At 57.7% G+C, this 17,581-nt stretch overlaps 1 protein-coding gene across 18 annotated transcripts in view; it reads left to right on the top strand.

Moving 5' to 3' along the window:
- The window catches only part of NCOR2 (nuclear receptor corepressor 2), a 260,599-nt gene that overhangs the window by 203,135 nt on the left and 39,883 nt on the right, over positions 1-17,581 (top strand). For all 18 annotated transcript variants that reach the window (XM_069794863.1, XM_069794861.1, XM_069794859.1 and 15 more), the window contains 3 exons: positions 3,189-3,331; positions 8,911-9,058; positions 11,775-12,330. In XM_069794863.1, coding sequence (XP_069650964.1) covers positions 3,189-3,331; positions 8,911-9,058; positions 11,775-12,330 — 847 coding nt within the window. The remainder of the gene's footprint in view (positions 1-3,188; positions 3,332-8,910; positions 9,059-11,774; positions 12,331-17,581) is intronic.

Here is a 17,581-nt window from a genome sequence, read left to right as displayed (position 1 = left end):
TCTCGCCCCCAGGATTTAAGGAACCGGCTTTGCTTTCTTCTCTGTCTCCGGCTGCTGCGAGGGAGCGAAAGCAAAATGCGTGGGGAGGGTGTGAGCGGAGCACTCGCAGCGCTTCACAGCGGGTTGCCGTGCCCGGGGGGGCTTTGAAGAAGTGCCCTGACGCCCGCGTCCTTCCCAGCCCGCCCGCTGCACGCTCCGGGCGCGCTCCCTGCCCGCTGGAGCTGGACCCGGAGCATGTAAGTCCAAGTTGGGGTCCAAAGGATGGGTTTAGCCTCAGGGTTGCGTGTAGCTGCGTGCCTTCGGGCAGACCCCCGCGTCCAGAGCCCCCGCCCCAAGCCAACGAGCGAGCGCAGCCTTCGTTAAGATCTGATAACTCAGTTAGTCATAGTTTCAGTTGTGCTGCAGAACGAAGAGCCGCGCGGTGCCGAGGCGGGCTGGCGTGCTGGGGAGCGCGGGGCGGAGGCTGGCGGGGTGCAGGGACTGGGGGTTACCGAGCCGGGGTGCCCGGTGAGCCGAGGGCTTATCGGCTTGTCCCGGGGTGTCTCGGCCGGTCCCTCCCTGAGCGTGCAGATAATTACAGCGTGGGGAAGCAGGTGTTGCTGTTTTGCTCTGGTTTTAATGTAAAGAGAAGAGCGGCTGGGCTGCCTGCTGGGTCCCGCAGGCAGAGGCTGCAGGCAGCTTCCTCCTCGTGAGCCCAGCACGGATGCAGCCACCTGCCCGGCCAGCTGCAAGCTCCTCCGGCAGCATCCCTGTCCCCCAGCCCCGCGGTGGGCAGGGGAGCAGCGAGCCTGGGCAGGGGAAGGGCAGCCGGGAGCTGGCATTGCCCGCAGCTGGCAGAGGTCACGCCACGCTGGGGACCGCTCGCACTGGCCTCCATCACCCCCGGCCCGGGCTCCGCCGTGTCAGGTCCTGCTTCTCTCCACCGGACGGTACGGCATCTCGCCCACCGGAGCTCACGGCACGCCGCTGCCAGTGTTTGTGTTTTGGGGCTTTGCCCGGGGCGCAGCAAACGGCTCCAGCCCCGGCTGTCACACTTGGTGCGGGGCCACCGGCACGGCGATGAGCAAAGGGGGCCGAGCCGCTTGTTTGCTTTGGACGGCAGCAATGGGTTGTGACACAGGGGACGGGTTGTGACACAGGCACTGTCCTGTTTTCCCCTGCAGCCTTCAGCGACTGAGGGGGGAGGACTCCCGCCCCAGCTCGTTATCTCTCGCAGTTGGTGGCCGGACGTCCTTTTTTTTTTATTTATTATTATTTTTAAGAAGTCCCAGCCTGCCAGTGGGGTGACGGAGGTCGTGGGTTTGGCTGAAATGAGGCTGGGAGTTGCAGAGTTAAAGCTCAAACTTGTTTCTTGGCTTGCCACGGCCTTTTGTGGTGCTCAGCGCTGTGTGATGCCTGCCTCTTACGTGCAATTTGATAAGCCCTGGTGCTGGGACAGAGCAGGATACAGGCACCAGCTGGATGTTAACTCCTGCTGTGCTGGGTACTGCTGGTTTTCTCCAGGAGCTGGGAAGCAGGGAGGGAGATTTCATCTCTCCTGGGGTACGTGGTGCTGTCTATTCAACGCAGACATACCCACAGCCCCCGTGCCGTGCCCTCCCCTTGCACGGGCGCACGGACCCAGGCCGGAGGTGCGTCCCTCGGGCCCTGATTGCTTGTGGCTGCACTGAGATCAGCCCTTCCCGGGGGAGTTTGTTGTTGAGCTGAAGAAGGGGTTGGGCTGGCACTTAGGTCTAGGCTGGGGCTCGGAGATGACACATGGCAGCAGCTTGGCTGAAGGCTGGCAGCGGGGCTGGGGCACAGCTGCCGTGGCTCCCAGGCACAAGCAGAAGAGCCACACACGGGAATCCTAATGTGGGAATTGCTGCGGTCCCAAGCCCCGTGGTGTCAGAGCAACCAGGGAGGGGTTTGGGGATGGATGATGGAGATGCCTGGGCAGCGCCTGTTCCCAGGCTCTGTGGTTGGTAGCTTCTGGGCAGAAAAACCCCTAACAAAAGAGGAAGATGGTCTTAGGTTCATTCCCTCATTGTTTTCATCCTGAAGTCACCTTTTGTGGCAGTACTGTGCCCCTGGGCTCATAGTTTATCCGTCCCGTGCCCTACACAAGCTGCAGGGGAGGACCAGGGGAGCTGTTGGCCTGACGGTGGCATCACACGAGCAGCCAGGAGGCAGCCGGACCGGCACGACCCAGCTGGACCGGCAGTGTCCTGCAGGCTGGTGGCAGCTCCGGTCCCGCCAGGCACCACAGGAAGGACCAGCCACTCACCGGGAAGGATTGCAGGCAGAGAGGTTTTATTTCCCAGAAAGCCTGGATGGTCCTCACCCAGGTCACCTCCAGGAGCCTGGGATGGAGGGACCAGGGTGCCGCTGCACCCGTCCCTGGGCTGCGGTTGCGACTCCCACCTCCGGCTGTGGGACCGGGAGTGCCCAGACACCCCTGCAGAGACTGCAAGGACACAGGGTGCTGACTCGCTCCTTCCTCCTCCTCTTCCTCCTCCACCCTGCTGGGTTGCCCCAGTGCTGGCAGGAGCCCCATGCTCGGGTGGCACCATCTGGCCAGGATTGCCAGACCTTGGAGTGATGCCTGACCTGGGAAGCCACTTTTGCTCATGAGCCTGCAATCAGCACTAATCGCCCGGCATGCCTCTTCCCCGCCTGGGACATCACCTGGGCTTCCCTGCCTGCGTGCTGCCACTTCCCTGCCCAGGTTCTTCCTCCCTGTCTGTAACAGGACTCTCTGCTCCAACTCCCTGAACTGCCTTGTCACCCCGGTCCGAGTCATCTCTGGGGCACAGGAGGGTGGGAAAAGCTTTTGCTTCATGGTAGGGACTGAGAGCTGCTGTCCCAAGTTCTCCTGGGCTTGCCAACACCTCCTGCAGCCATCTCAAAGGGAAGGGAGCACCACTTGCCCTCCTGACTACCCGGTGGCTGGCCGAGACGCGGCTGTGGGACACATTTTGTTCCGGAGACGGTCAGCATAGTGCCTTTTTTCCCCTTGGAAAGAAAAACGGGCTCTCATAGGTCATCCCCTTGCCTAGGAAGCCGTTTAGACGGGTGCTAGTGACCATATTGTTCCTGTGGAGTTTGGCTTGTGCAGAGGATGTTTCCCATCCTGCATGGATAATGCTGCCCTTGTGCGAGCGTATCTGGTGTTAAACCCTTCTCCTTTTTCCCTTCTCCGACCACAGGTCTCCTTGAGCATGGGCGGAACTGGTCAGCCATTGCCAGGATGGTGGGCTCCAAGACCGTGTCACAGTGCAAAAACTTCTACTTCAACTACAAGAAGAGGCAGAACCTGGATGAGATTCTACAGCAGCACAAACTGAAAATGGTGAGAGCCCTGTCTCAACCTGCACCGGGCACCATAGATATTTCCTAGCAAGTCCTTGCATGCTTCCCACAGCCAAGGGGGGTCTTTATCATCTCGGAGCGAAAGCTCTGAGGACTGGGGAGCGGTGCAGGAAAGGACTGTCCACCCATTTGTCTCTGGGAGGTCTGGAGGAGGGAGAGCTGCTGTGTGGGAGATGCCTGGGCGTCTGGAGCATGGCTGGTACGCGGGGAGATAAGGAGCAGAAGGAGGAGCAGGGTTGCGGTGCGTTGGCCAGGACTCCAGCTCAGTCCCAGCTGCACAAATACTTTGACGCTGGCGAGGTTGTGCCGTTTCACCCCAGTGAGCAGAGAGCCCGGCTGGGCCACGCAGCTCTGTGCCTTGCAGGTACCACAGTTAACCCGGTAAACTGCCAGTTTGCCCCAAAGAAATTCAGGGGTTTAGGACAACATGAGGAAAAGCTGGTCCAGACACGGATGTCTGTTGTCTTTAGGGCTGCGAGCAGACGCGCAGATCTCTCCGTGCCTCAGTTTCCCCATCAGAAGGGGATAATGCTGCTTCTTTTCTGGCATGCTGTGCAGGGCCTGAGTGAAGCAGGGTTTGTTTAGTGATCCGGAGGTAGGATGAACTGCTAAGAGCAACTAAGGATTATAATTATTTCATTTGTAGAGTATCCTGGGGTTCCCAGTTTCTGGCTAATAGAATTCACATGGCTAAACCCCCAAGGGGTGCTTTGAAAATGCAAAGGACAATGTTCAATGCAGGAATCTCTCCAAGCAAGCTATTACAGCAAGAGTAAAAAGAAAGACAGGAAAACATTCAATGACTCACCCAGGAATTTAATATCCTAGTCAGTCTATAGGAATGAGAGAAAGAGAAGACATCGGCGATTCTTTTTTATTAATTCTCTATGCACAGAGACACTCCTGTGTTCCCATGTTTCACCGAATTGTTTTTAGAAACAAAGCAAACAAACTATATAAAAGACCCCAAAACCGATATAAAGACTGGAATGAAATGTGCATCAAGCCCTCTGAATATAAAATGTTACGTTAGAAAGATACCATTGTTCATTACTAGGGAGAATCTGAAATAAGATCATACAGCTTAGCTGGCAGTGGAGCCGGTGTATATTAATTTACTCTGCTTCCTAATGTTGCAGAAATTATATCACGGAAGTGTTTTTCTGCAGAACCACATTTTTCTCTGCATCCGTCCCTCCAAGGCAGCCGCTAGACTTCTCCAGTCTAATTGCTCACTCTCACTTGCAGTTTATATCAGCATCATCATTTTATTTTTTGAGCATTGGAGGCTATGGGATTCGGTTGTGGAGGAGAACAATGAACGTTCAGCTGTTATTTATTGTACTCTATTGTTTTGTGGCAACAGCAGATGCCAGAAAGCTGAATAAAATAAAAGGACAACTGAGATTAAATTGCCATAGACCTTCCTTCCTGACTCCTAAATATATTCCCAAGCAAACCAAGCCTCCAAATCTCATCCTATACTCAGTAGTCAGCCGTGACCTCTACGGAGGAAGCACGTGGCGAGGCAGCGTGGCATCACCTAGTTTTGCCATGACATCCCCTGATTATTCCCTGACCTCACCACCAACAGCTATTGCTGATAATGTGTGGGGAAACACAGTGGCTCTGCTTTTCTTCCTCTTGCTTAATGAGAGTAAACTTAATTAGCAGATCTCATTCGTTTCCCAAATGGGGCTCATTAATATTGTAGCCTCCTCTTCCAGGTAGCTGTGACACCGGGTTTCAGCAGTGTGCAGGCGACTCGGAGGAGCTGCGGGCAGGCGGCAGTGGCTGGTGTGGGACGGGAAGCAGAGCCTGGCAAGGTCCCTCCGTCCCCAAAACATGGCACAACGCAGTGCAGAGTGGGATGTCCCCCTTCCCTGTGCTGGGACGGTGCTGGGTGGGATGGGGCCGGGCTTTTTGGCAGCCCCTTGTCCCCTTGCACACTGAACCCTGGCTGGCCAGAGCCCGAGGAGCTCTGGGGATGAGGGGACCCTCCCTCGGAGCATCCAGGGAGCATCCAGCATTAGGAAGAAGGGCTTGGGTTGCAACAGGCAAAGGTGTCTGGCATGGTGATGCTCCTTTTCCGCCTCTCCAGAGCCCGCATGGTCCATACGCTCCCACATGCGGTGTTTGGGGTTTTAATTTGAAGACCCATCCTTTTACTGGAGAAGTTGCCCTCTGGGGAAAGAGCACACGGGGGCCGGGGAGCTGTGCATGGGCTGTGTCAGCACACAGAGCCCCATTTCCCCTCTCCCCTGAGCTGCTCAGCGTTCAGGAGACCTTTCTCCAGCCTGTTTGAGGAGGGGAATCCCACTGTGGTCCTGGCTCAACGGGGCTGCATGCCACAGATCCTCACCCTCCTCCCTCTGCAAGCACCCCGATGGATTGGGGTGTCCTTGCCAGCCAGCTGCACCACGGGACAGGCAGCCTGTTACTGCTGGGACAGGGTCAGGCCACCTTGAGGCTTCGCTTTATCTGCCCTGCTGTGTGTTTTGGCTTGGGTTTGCTGCCAAGCAGCTCGGATGTGTCCCAGGCATCAGCGTCACTTAGCCTTGACCTTCTGCACACTGCGCTCTTTAATCTTGGCATTTAAGGAAAGCAGGGCATTGGGATACATGGTGTCCTCAGAGCTGCTCTTTTTGTTAGCGGTTGGAGATGAAGCACTGTTTTCACCAGGACCTGTTTGCGGTGTGGTTGACACTTTGGTCTAGTGACTGCTGGGGCTTGTTTTGGCTTGTGCAGCAACGATGGGCGAGTTAACCCCTGGGCTGGTCCTGGTTGCTGCTCCTGCTTGGAGGACCAATGCTTTGGAACTCCCTGAGCAACATTTCTTCAATTTCTTGCTTTTTTTGGGGTGGTGCTGGCTTCGCCTAGCAAAGCTGCTTCAGGAGGACAGCCTGGTGACCTCTTCTTCTGGAGAGTGAACAAGTCTGCCTTGCCTTGGTGCAGAGCCTTGGTCTCAGGGTGGGGAACCGAGACCCTCCTCACCGCGGTGGCGGAGAGATCCTGCCTCTGGGGTCACCACTCTGCCCCTTCCCATCGCTTCTGGCTGCTTCCGCGGCAGAGCACGGGAGTCACTCTGTGGTTAGACCTAGTCCTGGTGGGGTCTCAAACAGGCATCATGATGGCACACCAGTCTGGGACTGCCTAGTCCTGCTCTTAGGTCAGGCTGAGGCTGATGCTGATGGGAGGTACTCATGATGGCTCCGTGTCGGCAGCAAGGTTTGGAAGTTGTTTTGGCTGTTGTCTCTGTGTCAGGTGGTGAGTGCAAGGGGAGGCCAAATTTGTCGGGACAGCCGCTCTGCTGGCGAGGCAGAAGGCCAGAGAGTTGTCGTGCCTGAGGGCTGGTGGCATCTCCAGCTCCTCCTCCAGGACAGGTGGTGCAGGTGAACTTGTGGTGGGAGGCAGTGCCCAGCACCCGGGATGGCAGGAGGAGAGGTGGGGGAAGAGCTGCCCATCCCTGCCAGGCTGGGAGTCAGCGTGGTAGGGCTGGCTGGGGACCAGGTGCCCGGGAGGACACCGTAGAGGAGCAGGCATGGAGTGACCCCTCATGCAGCATTCAGTGTCCTCACTGTGCACAGCGTGTCTCCTCAGTGGTCTTGGCGAGGCAGACTGCTTAAGTGGCACCAAGTCCTGGACGCTCCTGCAAAAATACCTGGTGGCAGTTAGAGAGCAGAGACCCTGTGGGCTGGAATAGCATAAAATGAGCATCAGAGTGCCCATAGCAAATGATCCTGGCACCTTCCCGTGGCCTCGATGGTAATCACTTGGATTAAGAGTACGTTATGACGATGGGAGACGCCTAGTCCCAGGAATGGCTCACAGAGACTCTTCCATGTCTGCCACAGCTGTGGTTAGGATCCTGTGTCAGACGTGGTAGTCCTGTGGCTGCTTACGGAGGCAGAGGAGAGAGGGACCTCTTTCCTGGGCAGGGTGCCGGGAGCAAGACCGCACGAGGCAGCCAGAGCTGTTGGCATTGTAAGAGGTGAGATGGTGGCCTAAACATATCTCTAGATGTAGCCAGGATCTGCTGCCTGGATTTCACATCATCTTCCCTAAATACCAGCAGTGGGGTCTGCCAGGAGAGGGATGTACAGTGTCCCTGGGGCAGCTCACTGCTCCGCTCTGCCGGCAGCCACTGGCCCCCCGGCTCTGGCCAAGTAGGGTGCTGAGGCAGAGGCTGGTTCCCGGCTAATTCCCCAGAGAGGAGCTTGCTCCTGCCTGCAGCTGAGTCACGGACCCGTGAGTAAGAGGCAGAGAAGTCTTTGCCATAGTAACGTCAGTGCTTTGTCACCGCATTAGCGTGATGGGCAACTGCTGCTTCAGACAGAAACGTGCGGTTGCTGAATCGCTGCCGTGGCAGAGGCGCGAACGCTGGCAGTGCCGGGGCATCGCTGCCGCTACTGGGATGGGGTGAAGGCACCGTGGAGCCCTGCCTTCCTCCTGCCGCCTCTCCGTGCCTTCACAGAGCCCTTTCTCAAGTGCCTTTTTTCCCTCTCTCCTGCCCAGTTTGATAAAAATAGATTTTGAGCAAGCAGCGTTTCCAAGCAAAAAGCAGTTGTATTTGTTTGTTTTATCTGGAAGTTTTTTAAAGGATTGAAAAGCTGGGGGGGAGGGAAGGGGGGACCAGCTCTTCCCAGCGCAGAGATCCAGCAGCAAAGTTAACGTTTCCACCACGGCTTTATCTTTTCATCCATGTAAATAAACGTCCTACACACGTCATTCATGTGGGGTTTGCAGGGAGAGCCGGAGATGATGGGCCTGTTCCTACTGGTAATATTTACTCAAGCAACAAGAGCAGGAAACAATAGCAAAGCCGAGACTTTTCCTTTAGATCGGCAGGAGGGAGCAGCTGTCCGCACCCTCGTGGCTGTGGCACGTGCCCTGACGAGGGGGGACGGGGCTGTCTCGGGCAGGACGGGCACCAGGCAGCTCACCTTTGGGATGCCATGCCGCACGGAGCGTCCCCACTGCCCACTGGCGACAGCCTCCCCGGCACAGGAGTCAAAGTCCTTTGGCAGCACCTGCTGCAGGGGACGCAAAAGCTGGTGCGCAAAAATGTTGGCTGGGCCATATCTGGGGCGTCAGCTTCATTATCTGCAGATAAGCGTCAAGCCGCAGCCGCACATTTCTGTAGCTGGAGGTAGCGCCTGGAAATGTGCGGGATGAACATGTTGCACATCCGTAGTGAGCGGACGCGGGACCACGGGGCTTTTGCCTGCCCTGCACTGGTGACTTCTGCACGCGCGTCCCTTGTCCACACGTCCATGCCATCCCTCCCTTGGGGGCTCGCTACCGCCTGGGCTGGAGCTCCACGTGGAGCTGGGCTGGCCATTGCACAGTGGTCAAAGATTTTGGGCAGGTGAGACCATACTGCCGGGCTTTCAGCAGGCAAGTCCGGACGCGAGGACTGATACTCAGAGGGTTTACCCTGGGCAGGGGGCCATGGTGGTGTTAGGATCCCTCTTGACCCTTCGGGCAGGACCGGTGCTCTCTGCTCCCATATGGCTCCCGATGGGCTTTCCTTCTCACCATCCTCTGCCTCTTCCGCAGGAGAAAGAAAGGAACGCCAAGAGAAAGAAGAAAAAAGGCACTGCCGTTCAAAACGAAGAAGCTGCCTTCCCTCCTGCAGCTGAGGACGAGGAGATGGAGGTGTCGGGGACAAGTGGCAATGAGGAGGAGATGGCCGAGGAGGCAGAAGGTGAGGCAGCGGGGGGGCTGCGGTGGGGGGATGCACTCAGCTCTCCTGGCTTTGCTGTGCAGTTGCAGCAGAGGCACCGCACACGGCCTCTCCGGGGCTGCAAATGTCAGTGCTTGCAGGGGGTCATGTCTGTCACCCCAAAGCCACACGGAGGTGACGGCATCCTGCAGCACGAGCTGCTCATGGCATTTTGGATGCCTCTGGATTTCATGCTTGAGAGGAGTGCCCTGGATCACCGCCCTCCTCCTGTGTCTGTCTGGAGGGATGTTTATTTTGGGAAGGTCGTGCAATGCAGGAGCTCTGTTACCAGCAGCCTCCGCCGTGGCTGCCAGGCGCCTACGGGGATCCCGGGGGGCATGGGGAGGCTTACAGGAGCCTCCGTGGCCCAGGGGCTCCTCGGCCCCCACATCGAGGCTGCACATAAAGGGCTTACCTGGAACTTGGAGCGGTCCCAGCGGCTTCTCCTCGCCCAGGAGAAGAGCAAGCCCTTTGGTTTCCAGTTTCCATCAGCACACACTCCCTAGAGCACCCAGCTTACTGGGGCTTGGCACACTTATATGCTCTTGTAAACCACATTTCATGGTGTTTTCCCCCTTCAGGGGGTGCCTGCGTGCTCAGCAGGGTTAGGTAGCCACCGCTGCAGGCTCTGGAGAAGCTTAGCATGTGCTCGAGGAGGGATAACCCACTAGGGTTTGAATGTGCCCATCCGTGTCCCGTCAGGGCATTGCTGCCACTGCTGCCCCAGGCAGTGGAGCCCACGCTGCCAGCAAAGGCAAGGGAAGCCGCGGTCTCCCACTGGCGAGGCTGGTGTACCTTGGCGGGTCTTTTCCTCCTCCTTTCCCTTTTAAGGCCGTGTTTTCCTCCCTCCCAGCCATACCAAAGAAAGGAAACAACTTGAAAGTGACAATTTTCAGCTATTTATCCCTTAGAAAGCGCGGCAGCGAGTTTGGAGAAAATGTGCGTAATTTTCCAACAATAGGCCCATTTGACTTCTGTCAAAGTAATTTAATAACTTAACCAGCACTGCTGGCACCACGCTGGTTCCTGGCCTTAGCACCCAGGCTAATGGGACTCGAAATGGGAAATCTTTTCAAATCATCGTTGCAAGTGACTCATTACAAGGCAGATTCCAGGTAAATCTTTGTGCGAGGTGATACGTGACTCAGAGGCATAAAGTAAAAGGTAGTTATTGCTCTTTGTAAGAGTGCCTGAGAGGAAACAATGGCTTTTTGAGATCAGAGATGGATCTCTTGACATGCTCCCGAGCCTTAACACTCCAAGCCTCATCTCTTGTTCTGCTGCTGGGGTGGGCTACGGAGCTGAAGAAAGGTGTAAGCAGGCGGGATGAAATGTCAGGGCCAGAGAAGTGCCAGGGTGGTGTTATGCACGAGATGGCCCCTGGCTCTGGGGTGACATTTGGGGATGCTCAGGCAATAGCTTGGTGTTGAGTGGCCATGTGGCTGGCCAGGGACGGGAGGAAGGAGAGGGACTTGGCATGGGGGTTATGGTGTAGACCATGGATTCAGCATCTGGAGGGAGTGCTCAGGAGCCTAGAGCTTGGTTGAGCCTGGGACAAGCCACGGTTGGATGGCCCGGCACGACATTCAGAGTAGCATCGAGTGGCAGTCAGGGAGAGTTTGGCCAAATGTGCTATAAATCTTGTCCCTGGGTGGGTGACGTGACCCCTCATTGCTTGATTGTAAGCGAGTAAAGGTTGGAGAAGGCTGAGATTCCTGATGAGTGTGGCGCATTTTCCTGCCAAGGAAGGATGGATGTGCTCCAATGTACGGCTCTTGGGACACAGTACCTCTGTGTGCTCATCTTGCAAGCGTTTGAAAGCTGTCTGTGCTGCTATGGAGAGCAACAAGTCTAGGGATGCACATGAAGAAGCCTTTGGGCATGAGCGTAAGAGCCCTGCCTGGTGGGGACGTGCTGAGGTGGGACCGTGGAAGTCTCCTGGTGCTCCTGGCCCTGGCTGTGTTTGTCCGGCAAAGCCCTGGAGGGAATGATCCTCTCCCCAGCCGTAGAAACAATCTCTCGACAGCACCTTCATCTGCACCGGTGCATGGACGCTCATGCTTCCAGCTCACCTCAAGCTGTTGGTGGCAGATTTGAGAGTGATCCTTTCCATGTAATAATTAACCTGTCCCGCAGCACTGCCAGCACTTTCCTTTCGCCGACCCTGACCTCCTTTCTTCTGCCACTGGCAGCTTAAGTAACAACAAACACACGCAGTGTTTTGGTATGGTCCCCAGCTGCCCTGGGGGTGGCAGAGCCAGGGACACAGGCGACGTAAGTCAGCAAGCAGGGTGCCAGCGAGGTGCCTGGTCCTGGCGGAGCAGAGCTGGTCCAGAGCCATGGGTGCGAGGACAAGGAGGGAGCAGGTCCAGTCCTATAGATCCAGCCAGCAGCCAGGGTTTTCCCTAAAAATCCAGCTTCCCAGTCGCTCGGTCTCCAGGCTTTCGGGCATGTGGTTTTGCGTTCGGGTGGGGGTTAACAACAGTTGTCGTGCTGGGCAAGCAAAGAGGCCCCCAGAGCATCCCTTTGCTTAGTAGGCTCTGGATCCGGGGATCCCGGTGCAGCTCTCCCAGCCCCGGGATCATCTCCCCCTCGGAGGAACGAGGGCGTTCTCCTCCCAAGGGAGGGGGTGGAGGCAGCGATATGGGAAGCGAGAATCTCGGGCTGATCCTTATTTTTATTTCTTCCCTTTTCTCAGCTGCAGTAAATAACAGCTCCGACACAGAGAGCATTCCCTCGCCGAGGCCCGAAGCGAAAGAAGGAGGCGAAAACGGGGCCAAGGCAACACCCGGGCCAGGAGGTGACTCCGGCGCAGAACCAGCAGTCAAGTTGGAAGAGGCTCCAACACCCCCCGACGCTCCCCCCGCTCCCCCCGCCAACCCCGCTCCTGCTGCCAGCCCTCCTCCAGAGGCAGCTCCCGAGCCGCCAAGCAGTGAGGAGAAGGTGCAGGAGGACCTGGTGGTGGACGTGGTGAAAACGGAGGAGCCGGAGGAGAAGGTGAGCGAAGAGCCCTGCAAGAGCGAGGTGAAGAAGGAGGAGAGCGAAGACAGCCAGGAGAAGGACAAGGGGAATGACAAGAAGGCAGAAAGCGGCATCAGCGGCGGAGGGACAGTGGGGACAGAGGGGACGCCCAAGGCTGAGAAGAAGGAGAGCCATAAAGGCAGTAAAGGCCCTGGGGTGAACCCCGACAGCGACTCCAGCGCGACCTGCAGCGCGGATGAGATGGACGAGCAGGATGCTGTGGACAAGAGCAGGTAGGAGCAGGGACGGAGGTGGGCAAGTGCATGGCCCAAGGGCCAGACGAGCATCTCCATTGCATGCCGCAGTGCCCACGTGTGCCCTGCTGTGTCCCCACGTAGCTGTGACCCTTTGGCCATTGCTTGCCAAGGGGCCATGACACAACGGGCAGTGCGATGTCCCAACGTACGGGTGCTACTGGGCAATGGCCGTGAGCAGGTGTTGGGTGCAGAGCCGCTGTGTCTGCTGGTGGCAGCCCATCTGGGTGACGCAATGGAGCGGGACGTGCCCTTGGGGACAGTGGAGTTGTGGAGAGGCGCCGGCTGGAGTGCCAGCATCCAGGGTTGGGAACGGTTTCTGTCTGAGTCGGCGCTGGCAGGAGAGAAGTCACTTCAGGGACCTGTTCCCAATGCAGAGAGGAGGCGAGTTGCTCCCTTGGCAGAGATGCTGCTTGGATCTGTAGGGGTGAATTATCCTTCCTGGCCTTAAAGGGAGGAGAACAGTGTGGGCTGTGCGAGGTTTCCCGGGGCCATGCCACCGGGTCTTCACCTGAGCTGCCGCAGTCCCAAGCCCTCCACTCACCCCTGGGGCTGGCAGCCGAGGACACCTCTGACCCTTCGTGGATGGCTCTTGGAACAGGGAGGGGAAACACTGGCGTCCTCCTTGGAGAAACGTCCTGCTCCCCTCCTGGCTTTTCCCACAGACCCCACCCCACCCAAGAGCCTCACAAATGGGGAGGAGGTTTCCTGGTTTGTAAAGAATATGTATGAATACATGCGTCTTTGTAGCGCTGATTTTTCTAGTGGCTCCTGCTTCCATCCACGCTGGCTCCTGGGCCAGGTGGGACTCCTGAGTCCACCGTGCCATTGTACGTAGAGACAGCAGTCCCTCCCCGCCTCGGAGCTGGGCTGGGACTGGAGGCTGGCGTCCTGCATCCCGCATCCCTCCTGTGGGCTTGCAGGGGGCAGTTTGGCAGCAAGATGGGTGCTACCAGGCTAGGCGGGCTGCATGCAGCGCTGTGGCCGGGGCTATTTAAAAAAACCAACCAAGCAAAGCAACAGGACAAGGCAGTAGGGAGCCATCATGCGTCTCCACCACTCTTAATGGCCTCCACGGTTTCCCTGTGATGGATGCAGGAGCCAGTGGGTGAGCGCTGCTCATGCGAGAGCATCCTCCGCGCTGCCCGGCTGCCCCAGGGGAGCAGCCCCTCTTGCTGCCAAGCAGCTGGAAGCGGCACTGATGATGCCGAGGGGTGGTGCGGATGCCGCTGGCCCCGGCCCCGTGGCAGGGCTGAGGCCTCTTGGCTGCGATGCTCCTCTCCCGCAGTGGATGGAGTCCAGCACCACCCCTCCCCACCCTCTCCTCCTTCCCAGATGGGAGAAAACCTCCCAGCAAGGGAGAGTGAGGCCAGCAGGGCTGCACTCCTCAAGTTTAATGTTAACCCAACCAAAAACAGGACAGCAGTGGCTTGTACTGACTTCCCAGCAGCAAAGGAGCGAGTCGTCTTGGGAGTGACTTTTGCATCCCCAGCTCCTCGCTGACTCAGCGCCTATCTCACTTGTCAAACAGTTACCAGCTTCCAGGAATATTAAACATTAAACAGGCGTCCCGCAGCTCCCGGGCCGCTCCTCTTATCCGGTGCGGCGGTGAAGCGCGGGTGATAAGCAGAGCCTGCCGGCACGAGAAAGCTGCAGTCGACGCCGGTGCCTGGCGCTGCCCAGCCTGGGAGCCCCAGGAGCACCCACGGGATCGGTCCACAGCCGGCTCGGAGGTTTCGGCACCGTCGTGTTCCCAGCGGGCTTCCCCAGTGTAGCTTTGCTCCCTTGCATTTCCCACCGGCCAAGGGCTGCTCGCTCGCAGGCGGTTACCGCAGCCCCGCTGCTGCAGCGTGACTCGCGATGAGCAGGACGAGGCTGCCGAGATGCCGCGTGAGCCGCCCCATCACCGCATCACCCGATGCTCGCCCGCCCACCCAGCGCCGGCGGGGCGTGGGTGCTCTTCCCTGCGCTTGTAAAAGCACCAAGGCATCCGCGGCATCTCCCAGAAGGGGATGGAGGATGGCTGGGATGTCCCTGCGGTGAGAGGGAAGGGGTGCAGGGTTGGCGTGAGACGTAGGGGCAGCCTTTTTTGGGTCCTCCTGCAGTTCACACTAGCCAAGACAGGTCCGGGAGAAGGAGGCGCAGCCTTTACTCATCAAAGCTGAAGAAGGCAGCTAATTGTCTGTGGTTCCATGCAGTGTGCACTGCAAGAGGGCTGCTGCTAGTGCTGCCAGCACTGCGGCTCAGTGGGAGGTCACGCCAGATTGGGGACGCGTGAGGGAGGCCATGAACAGTCACCCGCTGCGGAGCTGCAGCACGGAGAGGAGACATCTGCCTGTAAGCATTGCACCGAGCCACCCTGCACTGTGCATCCCCATCACTGGCTCAGCCGTAGGTGCGAGGACTGTGCCGGGCCAGCACCATGTTGGTGCCGTAGCCCTGGCTCGGGGGAGCCCATTGGGGAAATCTGGTAGCCGTCACCTTTGCACAACTACTGTGTGTGCAAGGAATTGTGTTTGGCTGGGTCACGTGTCAGTGTGTTGGCTCACCTGGCAATGAAGCTGGTCCCCGTCTCTGGTGGAAGGTGAAGGATTTTGGGGAACACAGTGTCCTCGTCACCCCCAAAACTTCGTGCCTGGGAGGGGATATTTCCACACTGCTGAGGCTCAGCTGTGTCCATGCCGACCCCTTCCTGCTCCAACCCTTTTCCCATCCCTCCCAACGCCATCACCCATGTTTAGGAACTGGTGGTTGGGTTTGGGAGGCCCTGGGTTGGCAGCGCCTGGATACGAGATGCTGAGGGTCGTTCATCTGATGACTTCCAGAGTAAAGTACCCAACAGCCTTGTGTCCTGCACAAGGTCTGCTGGGAGGGACATAATAAATTATGCAGTTTGCGTATTGGTGAATTTAATACTGACTCTGGCTTCCTAAGTGTCAGGATCCTGGAGGGCTTTAGGAAACCTGAGGATCTTAAGGGTACTTAAAGGGTCCTTAAGGGTGCTTAAATGCATCTCTTGCAAGCACCACGAGTGCACGGGGCAGCCGCCGGGGCGGTTGCTCTGCCAGGGGCTGCCAGGGCTGGCAGGACCCCGCTTGCTGATCAAGCTTGCCAGTTTCTGGAAAATCAGGCTGTTTAGCTAAATGTTCCTCAAGAATCGCTGGTGAGGAGGAGAGCGGTGCTGAGCGCAACCGCAGCTGCTGAGATCTGACCCGCGCCACTAGCAGTGACAGTGACATGAAGCTGGGCCAGCGCTGCCAGGTTGGTCACCTCCTGGTGAGCACCAGGACCCGTCTCGGTGCATGGGTGACATGTTACCGGCCTGGCGGCACTGGCATCTGGGGTGAAGTGGCAGAAGAGGAACATTTTGCCAGCACCGGGAGCCGAGCTGGCTGGCAGCCTGCGCTGGCTGCCCTGCCTCCCAGATGAGGGTTGCCCAGAAAAAAATTGCCATTTTTCAAAAATAATAAGAGATTAGCTTCTTTTAGGTAAAATCAGAGACCAAAGGGCCGGGGGATTGCGGCCAGGGCTGCAGAGCGTGCTGTGAACATGAGCCTTCCCCAGCTCGGCAGCCCCAGAAGAGCGGTGCTGCAGCTCAGCATGGTGTCAAGGTCTAGGGAGCAAGTGCTGGGTGCCCTTGTCCCCAGCCATATGCCTCAGCAGACTTTGGGGCGTTGCACCCTTCCGGGAGCCCCGTGTCCCCCACAGCATGGCTTCACAACACCCATGTGGCTCCGCAGGCAGACAACGTTCCAATTCTTTGGGGAGCAGCTCAGATTTGCTGCCTCTTGCCTGGTCTCCCCTGGGTGCCCAACCAGAGCACCCCGGTCGCAATCCAAAGGTGGGTCCCCTTCCTCTCTGATGCTGGGCACTGCACAGAGCAAGGGCTGGGGCAGTCCCAGCACCGTGATGAGTTTATTCCCCGCACATGGCCCCGCCACGCTTGTTTATTCATCCAAGGGTGAGCATGGAATGACCTTGAAATTTATAGGCTGAAGAAAGCAGTGAAATAACAGCTAAAATAAACAAATCAAGCTGTAAAGCTTGGAAACTATGAACTGGCTTCAACAAATTGGAGTCGGGAGGGAGAGAAGGTGGAGATGTCCTGGAGAGACGTGGTCCCCAGGGTCTCGGCATGAGCTCAGGAGCTGGACACACCGAGGGCTTGACCCATGGGCTTCGTGTGCCTCCATCCCCACCCCATTTCGGTGGCACCATGGAGATGCCCACCTCTCACCATTCGCACAGGGGCTCAGCGTGGCTGTCTGAGTGTCTACCAGGCAACTCAAAACAGCCAAGGGGAAGAGCGAGTGGCGAGGGTGCAGAGCTGCACAGCTGCTGGGCTAAACACCAAATCCCATCCAAATCCAGCCTCTCACCTTTCAAGTGATCTGAGCACCCTGGCCACGTGCACGTGGTGGCTTGCCCAGGCTTTAGCACCTTGATAAAAGACACTCCTTGCGGAGGGGCATGAGGCTGATCCCAAGCGCCAGGCGAGCACCACGTGTGAGCTCCAGAGAGTAGCGTGATGCCCAAATGAAATCTGAACTTGTCACCCTGCTCTGTAGCTCCCAGCTCTGGGCTCCAGTTCTCCCTTGGGTTTATTCTGGACAACAGCAGATTTGCTAGAAATAGTTAGCCTAGGGGATGAGGGAAAGAGGGCTCGAGAGGCTGTTGAGCGAGACGTAATGGTCTTATTTGAGCACAGAGCCCTGTGGGGGTTGTCTTTGGAAAGCAGGAGCTGAATCCCATCCTGCTCTCCGCCTCCCCTCGGCCTTGTCATCCCGTAGCAAAGCTGCCCTAGTTGCTGGCTGGGCATTGCTGGGCTGGGTTGTGTTCCCCTCTGAGCCTACCCTCATAGACCAGAATGACCCAGGGGCGCCTGCAGCCCACCAAGGTTGAAGTTGAGACACCTCCCCAGTGGCTGCGGGTCCCCTGTGCTTTGGGCAGCGTGGCAGATTTTCTTGCTGAGCAACCTCCTGTCAGACAAGCATCCTTGTGGTGGATGCTGAGATCTTTGGAGTGGTAGTTGCCATCTAAACAGGTTTGGGGCCGGGCAGCAGCTTGCAGGGCTGGAAGCCCGAGTGCACAATGTATTCAAGAGCCCAGATTCCCAGCAGCGAGCAGTGGTCCAGCACGCTCCTCTCTGATGAAGAGGATGTCCTCTAGGCTCAGCAGCATAAAACATGATCATCTGCAGGGCATGGGGGAGCGATGAGACATGGAGCTT

Source organism: Haliaeetus albicilla, chromosome 10 (genome assembly GCF_947461875.1).
Source record: "Haliaeetus albicilla chromosome 10, bHalAlb1.1, whole genome shotgun sequence".
In the NCBI taxonomy this organism is placed as follows: Eukaryota; Metazoa; Chordata; class Aves; order Accipitriformes; family Accipitridae; genus Haliaeetus; species Haliaeetus albicilla.
Note: the sequence above shows the minus strand (reverse complement) of the source record. Positions and strands in the feature narration are given on the sequence as shown.